Below are 17388 nucleotides of genomic sequence, written 5' to 3'. Positions count from 1 at the left end.
GCTGAACCTCCTCCCTGTAGGCCATTTCATCGTCGCCACTGATCAGGCCTAACACCGTGGTGTCATCTGCAAACTTGATTATGGAGTTAGAGCCATGTACAGGTATGCAGTCATGGGTGAAAAGGGTGTACAGTAGAGAATTGGGCTCAGAACACAGCCCTGTGGTATGCCAGTGTTCAAGGTGAGGATGGAGGAGTTGTAATTGTTAATCCTAACAGACTGTTGAGAAAGTCCAAGGTCCAGTTGTAGAGTAGAGAGGGGCTGATGCCAGTGTCAGTTAGTTTGGAGATCAGCTTAGTTGGAATCACATTATTAAAAGCAGAGCTGTAATCAATGAATAGCATTTTATCTAGGTGATTCAGGGCAGTGTGGAGAGCTGAGGCAATGGCGTCCTCACTTGACCTGTTGGGTTTGTAGGCGAACTGAAATGGATCCAGTGTTGGGGGCAGGCACGTTTTCAGATGGGAGAGTACCGGCCTTTAGAAACATTTTGCTATGATTGGTGTGAGAGAGACAGGGCGGCAGGTAGGGACAATGGCCTGGGCCAGGGATTGGTTGAAAATGTTAGTAAAGAAGTGCAGCTGTTCTGCACAGGCCCTGAGCACTCGGCCAGGAATGCCATCAGGGCAAGCCGCTTTTTATTCGTTCACCCTGCTCAGGGTGGAGCACACGTCACTGGTGGAAAGTGTGAGCGGCAGGTCGTCAGGTGGGAGCTCAGCTTTGTTGGGTGATTCTGTTTCCACGATCGAAGCAAGCATAAAAGATGTTCAGCTTGTCTGGGAGTGTGGCATTACTAGTTGGGGGGTGCAGAAACAAAAAACAGAATTGCAAGATGTAAACTTGGTATTGCAAGGAAGTTTAGATCATGCAATTCTGACGTTTTTTTTCTGAATTTCGAGGGAAAAAAAGTAAGAATTGTGAGAGAAAAAGCCGAAATTACCTTTTATTTTTTTAATCACATGGTGTAAACATGCTATCATTCTTAAGAATTCAATTTAACACAATTCACCATTAAATGCTCTATGACTCACTTGTAAGGGCATTTCAGGTTTTTGGATTTGTTTCAGAACATATGAAATAAAACAGTTTGTTATGCAAGTTTAGTATAACAGTTTATTCTGAAGCTCTGATCATGGGAAATCAGTGACAATATCTACACAATTACGCATTGTGTATCTAAAGCTTTTTTAATAGGATGCATTAGTTCACCTTACAGGAGAACATGCAGTGCTGTGGTTTATTTTTTTCCCCTATGGAACTATTCATAGACAGCCTTTTGAAAATCAAGGTTGGTCTTCTGTTAGGACAAAACGCAAGCTCACTTTATCCCATATATTTATCCCATGCACATAATGTTCCTCAGCCATTCCATCAGTCATTACAGAAGCGGTGAGTGGAGGTCCTCTTCAGACAGCGTTTCTTGTGTTTCACAGTAAAGGGTGTTTCTTTGTAGTGTAACTGCAATATATATTATTAAGATTGAAAAATAAATCCTTAAAAAACTAGTAGCACTTTATTCTAATGAGGCTAAAGTGGAAATGGGATTGTTGCATGAGGAGTTCAGCACTGAGGCACTTTTCAGCAGGTTCTTGAATTGGACGTTCACAAAGTGTTCTACCTCAGCCACACATGGTCATGAAGAGCCACTACACAACAAAAGGAGAATGAGTGATTAGTGTTCTGTAAATGGTTTGTTTTGACATTTGAATATCAAGAAATCAAGCCAGAGCACCTCAGATAGGTTCATCTCAGCCGTTCCTGTTCCATCGCTGTCCAACTGCTGAAAAGATCCTACAAAAGGAAGTGCAAGACTGTGAAAAACACACTGGGATAAAGTGTTTCATATTTAAAAATAGAACTATATTAAGAGGCAGCATGTTATACAAAAAGAAACACCTACTGAACATGGCCTCCAGTTTGATCAAGCAGCAGACAAAGTTATCGAAATCGATGACCTCGTTCTCAGCGTATCTGGCTACAAGGATCTGGTTGAGTCTGTTATTGAGCTTAAAGCCTGTAAAGAAAGTTAACAGGATGTCAGGATGGTCTTTCAGAGAAAACCTCAGAGTGACACTCGTTTATGTAATTTATTTATATGCATATTTACATTAAAAAGTTTGGGGTTGGTAATATTAATATTTTTTATGTAATATGTATAATATTTGAAGTCTTATGTTGACCAAGGTTGAATTTATTTGATCACAAATACAGTAAAAACAGTAATATTGTGAACTATTATTACAAATAATATTATGAAAATAATTGTTTTCTATTTGAATTTTTTAAACATTATTTATTCCTGTGATACAAAGCTGAATTTTCAGCAGCCATTACTATATTTTTCAGGATTTTTTGACAAATAGACAGTTCAAAAGAACAGCATTTATTTGAAATATAAATCTTTTGTGACATTATAAATGCCTTTGTTCAATTTAATGCATCCTTGCTGAATAAAAATATTTCTTTATTAAAGGGGTCATATGATGCGATTTCAATTTTTCCTTTCTCTTTGGCGTGTTACAAGCTCTTGGTGCATAAAGAAGATCTGTAAAGTTGCAAAGACTAAAGTCTCAAATCCAAAGAGATATTCTTTATAAAATAAAAGAATAAGAGAAATAAGAGTCAACCACGCCTACCTAAAACGGCTCGTTCTAACACGCCCCCACATGTCTACGTCACGATGTGGGAAGATTTGCATAACGCCGCCCAAATGTTCACGCAAAGAAAGAAGGCGTAACTTTTATTCTCACTGTAGTATTGTTGTTGCTGCCGCCGCCGCCATATTGTGGAGATGCTGTGTGTTTGGTTGTGAACGCAAAACTACTTTGTTTAGCCTTCCAAAAGAGGACGATATCTGCTTCGTCATGCCTGGAGCTGATCCGTGCTGGTCGCTGAGGAAATACATCAACTTCGCGCTGTGGATCGCCGGATCGGCTTTCACTGTGGACGAAGCGGAGTCCAGCCCGGAGTCGTCACATGTGGTTGCCGCAAACCTGCCGGCAGCTCCTTCGTCGAATCCGCCGGCCGCGCCGTTCTCAAGCCCGTCCGCCTCCGCTCACTCTAACCCTCCCACCGTTCCTCACGCAGTGAGGCAATCTTTTTGAGCAGTGTAGAGTAGGGCTTGTTGTTTGTCATTTCTCCGATCACAAATGCAGACAGAGTTTTTCCAAAAGAGGACACAACTAGAAATCAGTGGTTAAGTTGTATTTACAACACTGTTCCAGAACAGTTCAACCCAAATGATGTGTGCAACGCATTTTACGGAGGACTGTTTCCTGATCCTGGTAGAGTAGACTACAATGCCGTCTACACACAAAGACTGTTTCTATAAAGTGGGGTGATTCCAACTTTGCAAGGACAGACTGGTGCTTCTGACTCACAGCCTGTTAGTACGTTTTCATATTTAAAGAATTTGCCACTGATGATTCAAACGCGAGTTTTGAGCAGTTTAGAGTAGCGCTTGTTGTTTGGCGTTTCTCCGATCACAAATGCAGATATGGTTTTATGTTTACGCGCCGCGATGCAACGCAACGCGTAAAAAGACAGTATAAGTCATTATAATCTGTAATTATGTCCCCACTGGATGCAGCAAATGCCTCGTTTATAATGTGTTTTCATGTTTTTGAATCATCGCTCTGGCCTGACAGGGCATCATCACAATATGGTAAGGGGCGTAACATTTCCTTCACACGCATAAGGTATTCAGCCAATAACAACGCACTGGATAGCTGGCCAATCAGAGCACACCTCGCTTTTCAGATTGATGAGCTTTGTAAAAATAGAAGCGTTTCAGAAAGGCGGGGCATAGAGGAGAAACAATAATAATGTACAGTATGTGGAAAAAAATTTGTTTTTTGAACCTTAAACTGCATAAACACATTTCATTACACCAAATAATGTTCTTTTTAGCAACATCATATGACCCTTTTAAAAAATCATGACTCACAATAAATATTTATGAACACCTTCATTCATGTTTTTGCACCCTGTTTGTGAGCGTGTGCCAATTAATGAAAGGAGTGCCTCTTTTACCTGCTGATTCTACAGCCAGACGCATCTCATAAGAGCTCATAGTACCCGACTTATCAATATCAAACTCTCTGAAGATCCCCTGAGTGGAAAAGAAAGCATGAAATATTTCTTTTGAACACTATACTAAAGAATCTATAAACTTCTGAGAGTGGGTGAGATTTGCAAAAAAAAAAAAAAGGCACTCACCAGCAACTTCCTTACTTTGTTCCAGAGGATCTGAAACTCTACTAAACCCAACCGTGCACTACCATCTTTCTGATGAACGGAGTCAAGAGTAAAAACAGATGCAGGTTGTTTGATCACAACTGGCATGTTGTTACTTACCACAGAAAATAATTTAGCAAGCCAATATACCAGAATAAATGTTTCTTATACGGTTGATATATACTTCTAAACTTTCTGCACAAATTATTACTGTCATCAGCATTTAAAGCCAGTAAACATAGCATATGAACTTCATGTTTCTGATTTTAAACATCCAGAATTTCTTAAATATAGACTTCCACTGAATTTGCCAAGAGTGTAGGTTTGATTTTGGCATTGGTGGGGACATAACAGCAGACACAGACATTTAATTGTTTGATCAAAATTATTGTTAGGGACAATTTAGTAGTCGCTGGATACTGGTAGGGACATGCCATAGTGTCCCTACTAAATTACTGCTTGTTTTTTTTACCAACTCCGGAATGAGTTAAAATGATTTTCCATAGTAATCGTCAGAATGACAGATGTTGTCAACAGACCTTAACTTGTATTTAACCCAGAATACTCTTTTAAATAGTGAAGGATACATCCAAGAGGTTGACCATAGTTCTGCAGGACTCAATGCTGAAGCCATCTGTCTTTAGATCCTTGTCTGAGAGAGAAACGGTTCATTCAGATTAGATAAACAGGTTCATTTTGACTGCACTGACCCCAAGTGTAAGAAAAATTGTGTGTTACTCACGTTTGGACACTACTCTGTTGAGAATAGTCCTGAGTTCACGGACAGATATCTCCATATCCTAAAACAAGTAAAAATGTTCAAAAGTGATTATTTATTTGCAATATTCTAACATTAGAGAACCATTTTTATCTAAACCTAAGCTTCTCATTCAAAACAAAAAATGTTGCTTTATATATTCACTCACCTCTCCAGCCAGCTGGGCAAACAAGGACTTGAAAGAGTCATCAATGTCATCCTCTGTAATTTCTGCCTACAAGAAAAAACAAAAGAGCCATGTTTATTCAACAGTCTAAAGAATACAGCATCTAATTTTTGTCTGAAGGTTTATTTGACGATGTAGATCCAAAATCTTACCTCATCCTCCAGGTCAGCTGAAATCTCATCATCCAACTCCCTTTGAGAGAGAGAGAAAAAAACAACAGATTCAATCGTTATAGAATAAACTTTCCAGTTCTGCAAGAAAATGCGTAAAGCGCTTAAACAAGAACACACACTCACTCTGTCTGTGACTGCTTTTCAGTGAAGACTCGCAGGACAAAATCAGCCTCTTTGCTGGGTTCAAAGGTAGAGGGGACAATGATGTATTCACCGGGAGGCAGGCGGAGACGAGTGCTCACCTCCCGCAGGTTGATGAAGGTCTCAGAGCGGGCGCACGATGAGTGTGTCAGGAAGAAGTCCTTTTTAAGGTGCACATTCTGACAGCCTGCATACTGCAGACAGATGGAAATGACAAATATGTGCAGTACGCTAAATTATTCCACTGTGAATAATCTAGAGGAAACTCAACCTTTTGTTTTAAAAATAAATTACCTGTTTATGGAAGTATACAAGCCTTAATGATGTAGACAAACCTATTTAACAAACAGATTGTTTACATGGGTTCATACCTCTTCAGGAATCTGCAAGGAGGAGAAAAAGAAAGAAAACGATTAGGCATTTTTCCCCCTTTCTAAAACAAAGTTATCTATAAACTCAATTTTAACCGATTTTGCTCCTCACCTCGTAGATAGCAAAGCCGATGGTGTGCATGTCCTGTCCATGGCGGCGGTACCGTCTGCGGTCTTTCTGCAGTAAAGCCACCAGAAAGCTGCAGGCCACTTCTTCATCCTCTGGGTCATCATCCTCCTCCAGCAGTGTGACCTTATACTGTGGATTGATCCAGAATGTGTCTGCCAAATAGTACAGGAACACGTACCAGTTATGGGTTCAAATTCCAGATAAAGCTGGTATTCATGCATTAATAATTGTTCATCTTGTTCGTGATATGATGCTTAATGCACTTCCATTCAAAGGTTTGTGGTCAGTAGGATCGTTTTTGAAAGAAATTATTACTTTTATTCAGCAAGAACACATTAAATTGATCAAAAGTTGCAGTAAAGATTTTTTATAATGTTACAAAAGATTTCTATTTCAGATAAATGCTGTTCTTTTGAAACTTCTATTCATCAAGCAATCTGTTTCCAGCATTGATAATGATACATTTTTTTCTTGAGCACCTAATCAGCAAATTATGATTTCTGAAGGATCATGTGCTGCTGAGGAAAATTCAGCTTTTCATCACAGGAATAACATTTTACATTTAAAAAAGGAAAACAGCTAATTTAAATTGTAATATTTTACAATATGATGTTTTTACTGTATTTATGATCAAATAAATGCAGCCTCTGTGAGCATAAGATACTTTTTTCCAAAGCATTAAAAAATCTTACTGACCCCAAATTTATGAATGGTAGTGTAGATCCAAATATTGTAATTTTACAAGCAAAACTGGCAATTGGAATTTTGATCATATTTTTCTAAACCTATGGCTAGTTGTAAAGCTCACTAATGTTTCCAGCAGTAGAGATGTCCAGTACGACCAACAATACAGCCACTCTATGACCTTAGCTGATAAAATCACTGGATGTAAACAGGGGCATTACTCACTGGGATGGTTTCGGCAGCCTCCTGCGGTACTACCTCTCCGCCAGGCACCGTGAAACTTGATGGTGTTCCAGTGGCTCAGGTCATCATCACTCAGAGCATCAGGGGTCAGATTACAAATCTCCAGCCTGGAGAACTGCCGCAAAAACTCACTGAACGACATCCTGGGGAAAAAGGGAGCTGTTTTTTTTTTGCCGTGAGCGTACACAATGCGTTTTTGGTCTACTGATGTTTCAAGTCACCCAAAAATAAAAACAGATACAGATGAGTTTCTTCATCAAAACAGATTTGGAGAAATTTAGCATTACATCACTTGCTCACCATTGGATCCTCTGCAGTGAATGGGTGCCGTCAGAATGAGGGTCCAAACAGCTGATAAAAACATCACAATAATCCACAAGTAATCCATAAGTCTCCAGTCTATTGATTAATGTCTTATCAAGTGAAAAGCTGCATGTTTGTAAGAAAGATGTTTTAACTTTAAACGGTCGCTTCTGCCCAAAATACGAGTCCATAATCCAAAATAACGATTCCTCCAGTCCATCACCTGTTGTCCTCTCACATCAACATCCACCAACATACTTGTTTAGAACTGTTTTTCACTAAAGGGTGCTTGATCTGTGCATATTTCTCTCCTGATTCAAGTGAGACAACTTTTTTGGTTTTTATCAGCTGTTTGGACTCTCATTCTGCTGGCACCCATTCACTGCAGAGGATCCACTGGTTAGCATGTGATGTAATGTTAAATTGCCCCAAATCTGCTCCGATGAAGAAACAAACTCATCTATGTCTTGAATTGCCTCATTTTTGGGTTAACTATTCCTTTCATTTTTATTGCTGATAAAGCTCACCAGAACTCTCCATCCTCCATTTGTAAGTGCAAGTCGTCCTTCTCAGATGGATCGATTTCGTCCCATTCAGGGGAGCTGGAGAGGAAACATACACAATCTTCTTACTCAATGACTTGGGCTGAACTGAATAAGTTTTTCTGTGTTATTTTTTACTTGTCGCTCCAGGCCCCCGTCCATTCAACCTGACCCCACGGGTTACGGATGCGAATAAGCCTCTCTGTACAACCCCTAAATTCCACCTGTCAAAGAGAGATCACACACATGAAGGCACATAAAATGAAACTCCTAATTAAACTGTCTATGAGCCAGATATACTGGGAGCGTTACCTGTTTGAGAGCAGTCACTGAGTAAGCATGACCCTTAACCAGCTTCTTAAACGTCACAGATTCCATGTCAAAGGCACTGGTGATCTGGTACACAATCATAAATAATATATTAATTATATATTAATCTAAGGGGGCTTTCACACTAGCACTTTTGGTGCGCATCCGGGTTCGTTTGACGTCAGAGTTCGGTTGGTTTGGATAATGTGAACGCCGCTTTCTAAACTCGTGTGCGCACCCACGAACCGTACCCGAGTATGCCTAAAAAGGGTGGTGTGGGGTACGGTTCATGCGAACTCTGGTACGGCTCGCTTCTGATGTGAAAACATGGAAGTGAACTGCTATTAATGATGTATGAATTGGTCAAACTGTGTATTTATGTGTTTACTCACTCGCTTTCCTGATAAGCGTGTCTGACGTGCTGCAGCAGAGAGAATTTATATCTGTGTTTGCGCTTTGGAAATGAAACAAAATTTTCAAAATCTGAGGTATAAAAATGAAGCAAGCAAGCATCCATTCATTTTGCCGTCTTCTGCGTAGTCGTTACCTTGCAACAGGGGTAAACAGCTGCCACTCTGATGACGCAAACGTACCATATTTCGGTACCAAAAAACACAGTATGAACACAAACCAGCTGGGGCATGGGGAGGGGGGATCAATCGAACTCGGGTTCAGACCAGGCAATCGAGCAAACCGAAGTGTGAAAGCACCTTAAATCTAGAATGATGTACATCAATAAATGTACATCAAACAATGTCTAAAGAAATACTAATTGAAGTTCTCACATCAATAGAGCATCCCAGCAGGGAACCTCTCTCAAGGGCTTTGCTGATGATTCGGTACAGGTCTCTTGGAGCTTTGCGGAGCTCGAACATCTCTGAAACCCCTCCGGTGAAATCCTCAAAACCTTCAGTGGTGGATCCTCCAGAGAGAGCTTCATAGGAGCCATTTAGCCTGGTACAAAACAAACAAACACACACAAGTGAGGAGACTGTACTTAGACTATGGTAAAATCTTAAATAAGACAGAGACAGTCCAATTTTGTAAATTATTCTTGGTGAGTAAGAACATATTTTGCTGGCCTACCAAAATGTCTATCAGGACATACTTAGCATAGGCTTTTTCAACCAAGGCACTCCAGAACTCATTTCCCTCTGCTGAATGGACAAACATGAGCTCTCCGTCTCTGACCGGAAGCCGATCATCAATCACAATGTCGACCCACTCACCAAACTGCCAGAACTGCACAACAGAAAAAAGCAAACGTAATGAACTGAACATCCAGATGGTGCACAGTGATCAGTATGACGAAACGGCTGAGAGGACGCCAGATTAAAGATGCAATCACATTTATTGTTGTTTGGCATCTTTTTGCAGGAAAAAAAAACGTAATTTTAATAGGAATTCATGCTGGGTGTGTGAAAGACCTCCCATGCAGATTTGCTGAGTGAAAGTGACTTCTGTGTGCTTCATATTTGGCTACACTCCTGACAATAGACAATTGACCATGAAAAATAATATAAATTACAATTGTAAATTTTTTAAAAATTAATTATTAAAATGAATAACAATAATAATATTTTTTATAAAATAATAAAAAAAAAAACATACATTAATATTTGTTTCTGAAACTATTTTAAACATTTAAGCATAAATATTTAAATCCAAAACCCTATTTATCTTCAACAAGAACCGTCTAGAGCAGTGGTTCCCAACCTGTTCAGTCGTCCCTACAACATGACAATTTTAATGTGTGGTGCTTCTAATTAAGTGATAAAAAGCAGTTGCAAATGTTGTACAAAATAAATATCACCACTACTCATAATTTGGTAGAATAACAGTGTTTTTACATTTTATTGGTGCAAAGATATGTAATATCTAATTATTATATTAATATTTAACTTGCATTGGAAAGGTTTCCGTCATATCAGGGTTGGATTAACTCTCTGCAGGAAAGTGGCCTGGAAGGGCCAAGTTTGCCCATCACTGCTCTAGAGCATGCAATTGTGTTTCAGAACCTGAAAGTGGAATATTCCAGCATAGTCATCTTGAAAGCTCTGGCCATGAGGGACGACCCTATGGAGGAGTCTTTCATTGAGAGTCAGTGAGGCTATAGCAGCGAGGAGCCAGCAGTCACCTGGCCAAGAAAAAAAAAGATGAGGCAGGGTGAAATATAATAAAGCCACTAATTCAAAAAGCAATTTAAACTGCAATATCAAAATCCCTGAAAAAAATGCTTACCAATATTTTGTCTTTTAATAAAACACAGCAGTTGAACTACCAATCTACAGCCAGCAGGGGGACAAAGAGAAAGGGGTGGGGTTTATTTTCTCTGTGAGGCCTGTGTGAAACCCATTCCTGTCAGATCTCCACCTCAGAGCAGAGGAATTTTTCACAGCCAAAGAAACCATAAGAGGCCAGTGGCAGGCTGACCATACACTACCACTGCTAGTTGAGTTTTGTTTTGAATAATTCCCATTAGTGTCATATGCTAGTTTTGATGACTTTTCTATTACTGTAAAACATAGAAAATATAACTAGTAGGTGTGTGCAGACTTTTGCCTGGAAGTGTAACTTATATAACTGATACTAGCTTATACTAGCTTAATAGCAAGCAAACTATACTGTACAAGGGCGGTAACATATAAAAACTAAAAAAAATAAATATCTGACATGCACATGGATTGAGATAAATTGGCACAATTACAAACATGCACTGACTCAAGGTCAGTGGGAAGTGAATGAGTCACATGCAGACACGCCTCGGCTCAGTTATATGAGCTGCTCTTTCTGCGATAACTCACGCTGTGAGCTTTACAGCCAAAGAATCATTTCATCCTGCCAAGAAAACACTTAGAAACTATGCATACTGATGACTTTTGTACAACCAGAAAACTTACCCAGAGCTCCTTGACAAATGTCTGTCCGTGATGCTCCACCCACAATGAACTGAGGATCATCACAGAGCTCCTGCAGGAAAGGAGGGATTAGAGGGGCTGAGAGTGGAATTGGGCAACCCATGATTTTTCTATTAATAAATCAAGACTTTATAAGAATAGTTCAGCCAAAAATGAAAAAAACACCCTCATTTTGTAACAAACCCATATGGTTGTTAATTAATTAATTTATTGCATGAATCTTTTAAAATGTGGGGTGACCATGAACTGTCAATGTATGGAAGAGTGTTATTTTAGCATCATTAGGATACTATTACAGTTTAATAATAATAAAAGTTTTTATTTTTGTATTTTGTTTTCATTGTAATTTTAAAGTTTTCAGAATTTTGTATGTATTTTTCATTTTTGTTCGTTTAGTTTTTGTTAATATATCGATTTAGTTTAAAAAAAATTTATTTCAGTTTTAGTTGTATTTATTTTAGTACATCAAAAATATAGTAAATAATAATAATAGTAAATAAAAAAAGTTGCTTTGTCAGCTAGCTGAGATAAAATAAGTTTAAGCTATTTTATTTCAATGGAAACCATAGAAACTACTATTTTATTTCAGTTAACATTTATTTTATTTCAAGTAACATTTTTTATGGTTTTAGTTTTAGATTTAGTTAACTATAATAACCCTGGAATTGAAAATAAGATATTTTCATGCATTATGTAAAAAAAAAAAGACAAGCTTTGGAATGACTGCCACACCTATGTTGCCAGAGAAACATACTCATATTCCGTAAGGAAATAACAATGAGCCATATACATGAAGCCACCTTAAGAGGAGGAATAACGTGTACTCTGACTAAGTGTGTCTACAGAAACATCCATGTGTATGTGACTTTATAATCGGGACAACAGCTGCAATAGAGAGAAAGGAGGGGTCAGTGCAGTTATAAACATTCTGACTATGAACTTCAAGGATTGGGTGGGTCATGTGACACTCAAGACTGAAGTAATGGCTGCCTGCTGAAAATTCAGCTTTGCCATCACAGGAATACATTTCAAATTAACATATATTAAAACTTGTAATTGTAATAATATTTCAATTTTACTGTTTTTACTGTATTTTTTATCAAATAAATGCAGCCTTGTTGAGTATAAGAGACTAAGAGGTAGTGTAAAAAGAAAATCTTTTCCCCTCACCATAGGGCGCATCCACTCCACACCACGGGTTTTGGAGGAATATGGGGCAAGTTCTTTGAAGCCGAGAGAGGGTGGTTCGGCGGGGAAGCAGGGGTCTTCAAACAGGTAGCCCCCTTCCAAACACTCCTGTTTGAGGGCCTCAAAGTCCTGGTTCTGGAAGTGTAAAGCCTGCTCAAAAGAGCCCACGCCATCTGCCTTTAGCCTGTTAGCGCTGATCTGTGCCGAGATTCCTCCGTATGAGAACATGCTGGAGTCGTGAGATGCAGAGCGGGTATAAATAGCAAAACTGATAGCAAAATGATTCATACTCAAATACTTCAATAATTTTGTGTAGACAATGAGTACATTGAATTGTGTTTTGGATTATAATAATAATAATAATAATAAATAAAGACAAACAAAAAACTCTTTAATTGACATGTAAATGCAAATTATGCACACTTGCTTTCAGAAGACCATACACTCTGTGAAAAAAAAAAAGTACAAAGCTGTCACTGGGGCTAAAAATGACATCTTCGTACCGTATTTACCCCTAAATAGTACACATTAGTATCTTAAAGGTACATATTAGCACTTTAGAAGTACATATTAGTACCTAAGGCGTATATATTAGTACCTTTTAAAAGGGTACTGCCCTAGTGACAGTTGTACCTTACATGAAGGTTTATGGGATATCATCACCATGACCAAAACAATGAATACCGTGTGTAAAAAAATATGTAAAGTATTTTTAGTACTTCGTGGTTGTTAAACATTAGTGGAACATGTTAATGTGATGAACTCGACAGTTGGTAATTGCAAAAATGGCCCAAAAAATATTTAGTTCAGAGAAAAGTTGTGCATCATTTGTTTGCAGATGCTACTTGCTTTGATATTTAGTTTCTAAGGCAATTTTACTAAATATTTTAACACTAACTTTCGTGTCCAAATACAATTTGGCTCCACTGAAGGCTGTGGGCATCCGTAAGATTACTAAAAATTACTTTAAAATATTATTCCATATCAATAAGTTTAAAAATGCAAACAAAACAGATACAGAAGGTCTGGTGTTAAATGCTGTCTTTGATAACTGTGATGAATGCTGCACTGTTTGTAGACTCATAATCTGCTTTACAAGAATCTCACTCAATTTTTAGACTTAAATATTGGTATGGCAAATCATTTTATGTATAGACTGTCACAGCATTAGCATCATATTTCTCTTATCTCTCTGTATCAATGACTGCATTGTGCTGCTGGCCTCAAAACTCTCAACAGAGTAGACTGAGGGCCCCCCATTCATTTCAACACAAATCACACGGAGTGTAACCACATCCTGCATTGTATTTAAATAAGCGTACTAAAACTATTAAAACTAAGAGAAATCCACCACAGAACCGTTTTTAAACCACAATCATAATATGTAACATTTTAAAAACACTTTTAGTGGCGATTTATTAAGTGCCTATGGTTGTTCTGTACATTATTTCATTTCTAAAATGTATGGCCATGCCAAACATTTTGTCGTGTTGTCTTAGTAACTTCGCATTCAACCTTCGCAAATCACTGCGGTTCATTTAATGTTTCATTTCAACTGCATTTTCGAGCGATAGTACATAAGCCTAATACGTTTTCAAGCGTCAATACGAGCATAACATACATATCTGACACGGAATAATGTGTTCAATGCGACAAACTAACAGCAGGCCGACGGAGTCCAGCAACACGGACAGAAGAGAACGAAATAAATCTCGACATGATTCACTGAGGGCAGAAATACAAGAACCGCTAAACTTGCCTTGCAACTGTGTCCTGTCAGTCTCTTCTCTGTGTGGGATGTGAGATATATACAGTTATATTCTCCCGAAAGATAAGCGCTGCACTAGTGTATTAAAGCTTCTTGTGTCCAGACAGAGTCCAGAGGAGGCGGAGCGATAAACACTGAGACCGACAAGTGCACTTGTCACGAGATACCGGTAAAGTGCTTTACAAATAACGGGTCCGTATTATGGTGGATTTGAGAGGATCCCTTAGTTATAATTTTTCTAACGGAAATAAAAACAACACGATCTATAAATAAGTATATATTCTTTTTACATTATTTTATGGATCATATCACAGCATATGTTATTTGTATCAAACAGTACACTCTAAAAAATGCATACTTTTTACATTATTTTATGGATCATATCACAGCATATGTTATTTCCTCACGCACCGGATGCCGTGCGCGCGCTCAAAGCAGTTGGACATACGTAGTGGTGTATTAAGAGGTAAAAAATGATATAAATACTGTTCGGTTTCTGGCACAAACCGATCGTTTCGTGTCTTAGGACATCAATGTGTCGTCACGAGCCGCAGGGTTTAATTTGGATTTGTCTGTGCATGTTTTTTTTTACTCTCATAGATTTTGTTACCATTGCCATGCATTATACGACTGATAGACTGCAACGGTTAAAGTTAAAAATCATCATACGTGTTCTACTGAAGAAACAAAGTCACCTACATCTTGGATGCCCTGGGGGTAAGCAGATAAACATCAAATTTTCATTTTTGGGTAAACTATCCCTTTAAGTCCTATGGTTCTGTCATCCGTTTGTATTTCCATAAAGGTAAAGGTAAGTTTGTACGAGTTTATGAATAAACAGCTCGTTTTAAAATCTTCACCAAAATACAATTTGAGGCAAACATCAAAAGATTGTGTAGCGAAAATTACTGACAGAAATTCTCAAGAAGTCGACACCCCTGATAGCCACTAAATAACATGCACACTGGAAAATCATGGTACAAATAATACAAGATAACTTTATTTGTTTCTCTACAGCAACAAGGCTGTATATTGTATGCATATAAATTCCAAATGGGCCATTTGGAAACACCAGTGCTTGCAAGGCAGCAAAGGAAATAAAACTTGGTTTCAGGCTTGAATATTAAATTTCATAAAAAAATATAAAGTTCACCAAAAACAAACAACAACAACAAATAGATTGAATAGATTCTGTGCACTGAATCAAAATTACAGCTTTGTGGCTTTTAATACCACCTGCAAAGATTATCAATAGCAAATCGTGGTTCTTGGCTGTTATTATGTGGCTGTTTCCCCCCCTATGATACATCACATTTAATTTTTTACACAACAAGTAAAAAAATCCTGAGTTTGTCAAGCGATTTCATTAGGTCTGTAATATTACTGTTGGTTTTACATTTTCTTGCGCTTGCTTACAAAACCAAGATGCTTGATTCATTGCCAGTGCATTGTCATGTAGTCGCTTACTGGCCAAAAATGTTCACATCCAAGTTTGATATGATAATCTGGTCCCTAAGTCTATATGATCAGGTGAAAATTGATTAATTTAAAGTATTATTTAAATATAATTTGAAGTAATTGCACAATTCTCCTTAACAAGCCACACAATTTGGAGTAGAAAAAAATCAAAACAGTGATGCCTTGCAAGCACCACAATAAGAGGAAAGTACATTACAAATAAAACAACAGGCAACTATGCTTGTATGTCTGTAGCAAAGTACAATGGACACATTTACAAATTCTAAGTGTTCCACTATACTAATTAAGCATTTAGTTATATGATGGTCTCCTGTGTAAGTTAACTAGCACAATAAAAATACTATTCATAATATTCCTCTCTGTCTTTAAATCATAGCAATCGTCAGCCACTGAAAGAAAGAAAAAGAACCATTTAAAACGCTCTAACACAACATAAATAAACATTAAGACATACAGTACTATTAGATTGCAAGACATTCAGTACCTGGAAGAAGTCCAACTCAATGAACCCACTGTCGTCTACGTCAATCCTTTTGAACACTTCTACAAAAGTTAAAAAAGAAGAATTTGCTTTTAATTGATATAAAAAAATGTAAATGAAAAATAATACATAAACAATCACATTACATCGAATGTAAGAAATAATTGCCTCTGGAACAATTATGCACACACAAGGTGGTAATGAAAGACATAACACATTGAAAGACATTTTCAAATTCTACTTACATTATTAATTGAAAGTTACAAAAAAAAAAAGTCTAAAGGCCTGCTCACACCAAGAATGATAACTATAAAGATAACTATATTAGCGTCCACACCAGCGGACGATATCGTCTGTTTATTCTAAATGCACGCTCGTCTGCCGCTTTAAATTCTCGAGCTCATCATAGCAGGATTGATTCTGATTGGCTGTCAATGTTTTTATCGTTCATCAGCTGGAAAAAATCGTTCTGAAAGTGATTTCGACAATATCGTTTCTCTGTGCCTTTATCGTTATAGCTGTGGTGTGGACTCTGCTATTCTTTAATATTGAGAACGATTTTTAGAACTATATCTTTATAGTTATCGTCCTTGGTGTGAACAGGCCTTAACGTGAGACAATTCAGAAAGTATGTAATGTAGTGAACAACAATGCGGTCAACAAACCTCAAATACTTCATAGCCATACAATTATAATTAAAAAAAAGACCTACATTGAAACCTGTAATTAACACTCTTGAAACATATTTCAACCAATCAGGAAAAAAAAAGAGCTGTTCTTACTGAACATCATCTCCAGGCGCATCACACAGGACACAAAGTCATCAAAGTCGATCTTCATGTCTGCGTCTCCATAGCGTGCAGCCAGATTCTGATGAATGCAGTCATTCAGAGAGAATCCTGTGCAATGATTACCAATAAATCAAGTTACTTTGAGGTTACTTTGAAGTTTCACTTGCTGCTCCTTCATTAAAAACTCATTTTAAAACTAAAAGTTTAAATGAAGGTCAACCTGCTTCCTTTAAAGCCATTCGCATCTCTGGTGTACTCATACAGCCGGACCCATCCATGTCATTCTTCTTATAAATGACCTAAAAAGACAAGGATTTTAGCCCAAGACAACCCATCAGGTTTGCAAGTAGCATTTTTGAATTTCTATGCCACACTTAAGACAAACTTACCAGATATTTTTGAATTTTCTTCCAAATAGTGGCAAACTCAGCTAACCCTAGTTTACCATTGCCACTTTCCTGCACTAGAGTTAAGTCAAACTGCTTATGACTCTTTTAGAAATACTGAGAAGTTAAACAGAAATGTATCTTTAAACTACTTGTAAAGGATACATCCATGAGGTTCACCATGACCCTACATGTTTCCAAACTGAAACCATCTGTCTTGATATCTGTTCCTGTAAGCAGAAGACAAATTGTTTACTTAATGTCTTTATGAATACAATGTATTTATATATATATATATATA

At 37.7% G+C, this 17388-nt stretch overlaps 2 protein-coding genes across 2 annotated transcripts in view; both read right to left on the bottom strand.

The window, feature by feature from the left end:
* Positions 1 to 935: 935 nt before the first annotated feature.
* LOC107676389 (calpain-1 catalytic subunit-like) lies at positions 936 to 14061 on the bottom strand. The gene is made up of 22 exons (XM_016470926.1): positions 13942 to 14061; positions 12165 to 12411; positions 10977 to 11046; positions 10095 to 10213; positions 9185 to 9318; positions 8862 to 9030; positions 8080 to 8163; positions 7906 to 7991; positions 7753 to 7827; positions 6905 to 7065; positions 5978 to 6147; positions 5866 to 5877; positions 5477 to 5688; positions 5333 to 5372; positions 5163 to 5228; positions 4979 to 5036; positions 4824 to 4888; positions 4219 to 4287; positions 4033 to 4111; positions 1901 to 2014; positions 1733 to 1791; positions 936 to 1646 (listed from the first exon to the last, which is right to left on the bottom strand). Exons 2-22 carry the CDS (start codon positions 12408 to 12410, stop codon positions 1620 to 1622), a joined length of 2115 nt encoding a protein of 704 aa, XP_016326412.1. The 5' UTR covers position 12411; positions 13942 to 14061; the 3' UTR covers positions 936 to 1619.
* Positions 14062 to 14844: 783 nt separating this feature from the next.
* Positions 14845 to 17388, bottom strand: part of LOC107676365 (calpain-2 catalytic subunit-like) — an 11766-nt gene continuing 9222 nt past the window's right edge. Inside the window, exons 16-21 of the mRNA XM_016470887.1 lie at positions 17253 to 17317; positions 17091 to 17159; positions 16922 to 17000; positions 16693 to 16809; positions 15914 to 15972; positions 14845 to 15818 (exon numbers count right to left, since the gene is read on the bottom strand). Of these exons, the coding sequence (XP_016326373.1) occupies positions 15795 to 15818; positions 15914 to 15972; positions 16693 to 16809; positions 16922 to 17000; positions 17091 to 17159; positions 17253 to 17317 (413 nt within the window). The 3' untranslated portion in view covers positions 14845 to 15794. The remainder of the gene's footprint in view (positions 15819 to 15913; positions 15973 to 16692; positions 16810 to 16921; positions 17001 to 17090; positions 17160 to 17252; positions 17318 to 17388) is intronic.

This window comes from Sinocyclocheilus anshuiensis, unplaced genomic scaffold, assembly GCF_001515605.1.
Source record: "Sinocyclocheilus anshuiensis isolate Anshui unplaced genomic scaffold, SAMN03320099.WGS_v1.1 scaffold961, whole genome shotgun sequence".
Lineage (NCBI taxonomy): Eukaryota > Metazoa > Chordata > Actinopteri > Cypriniformes > Cyprinidae > Sinocyclocheilus > Sinocyclocheilus anshuiensis.
The sequence above is the reverse complement of the archived record's forward strand: the minus strand, read 5'-3'. Positions and strand labels throughout refer to the sequence as shown.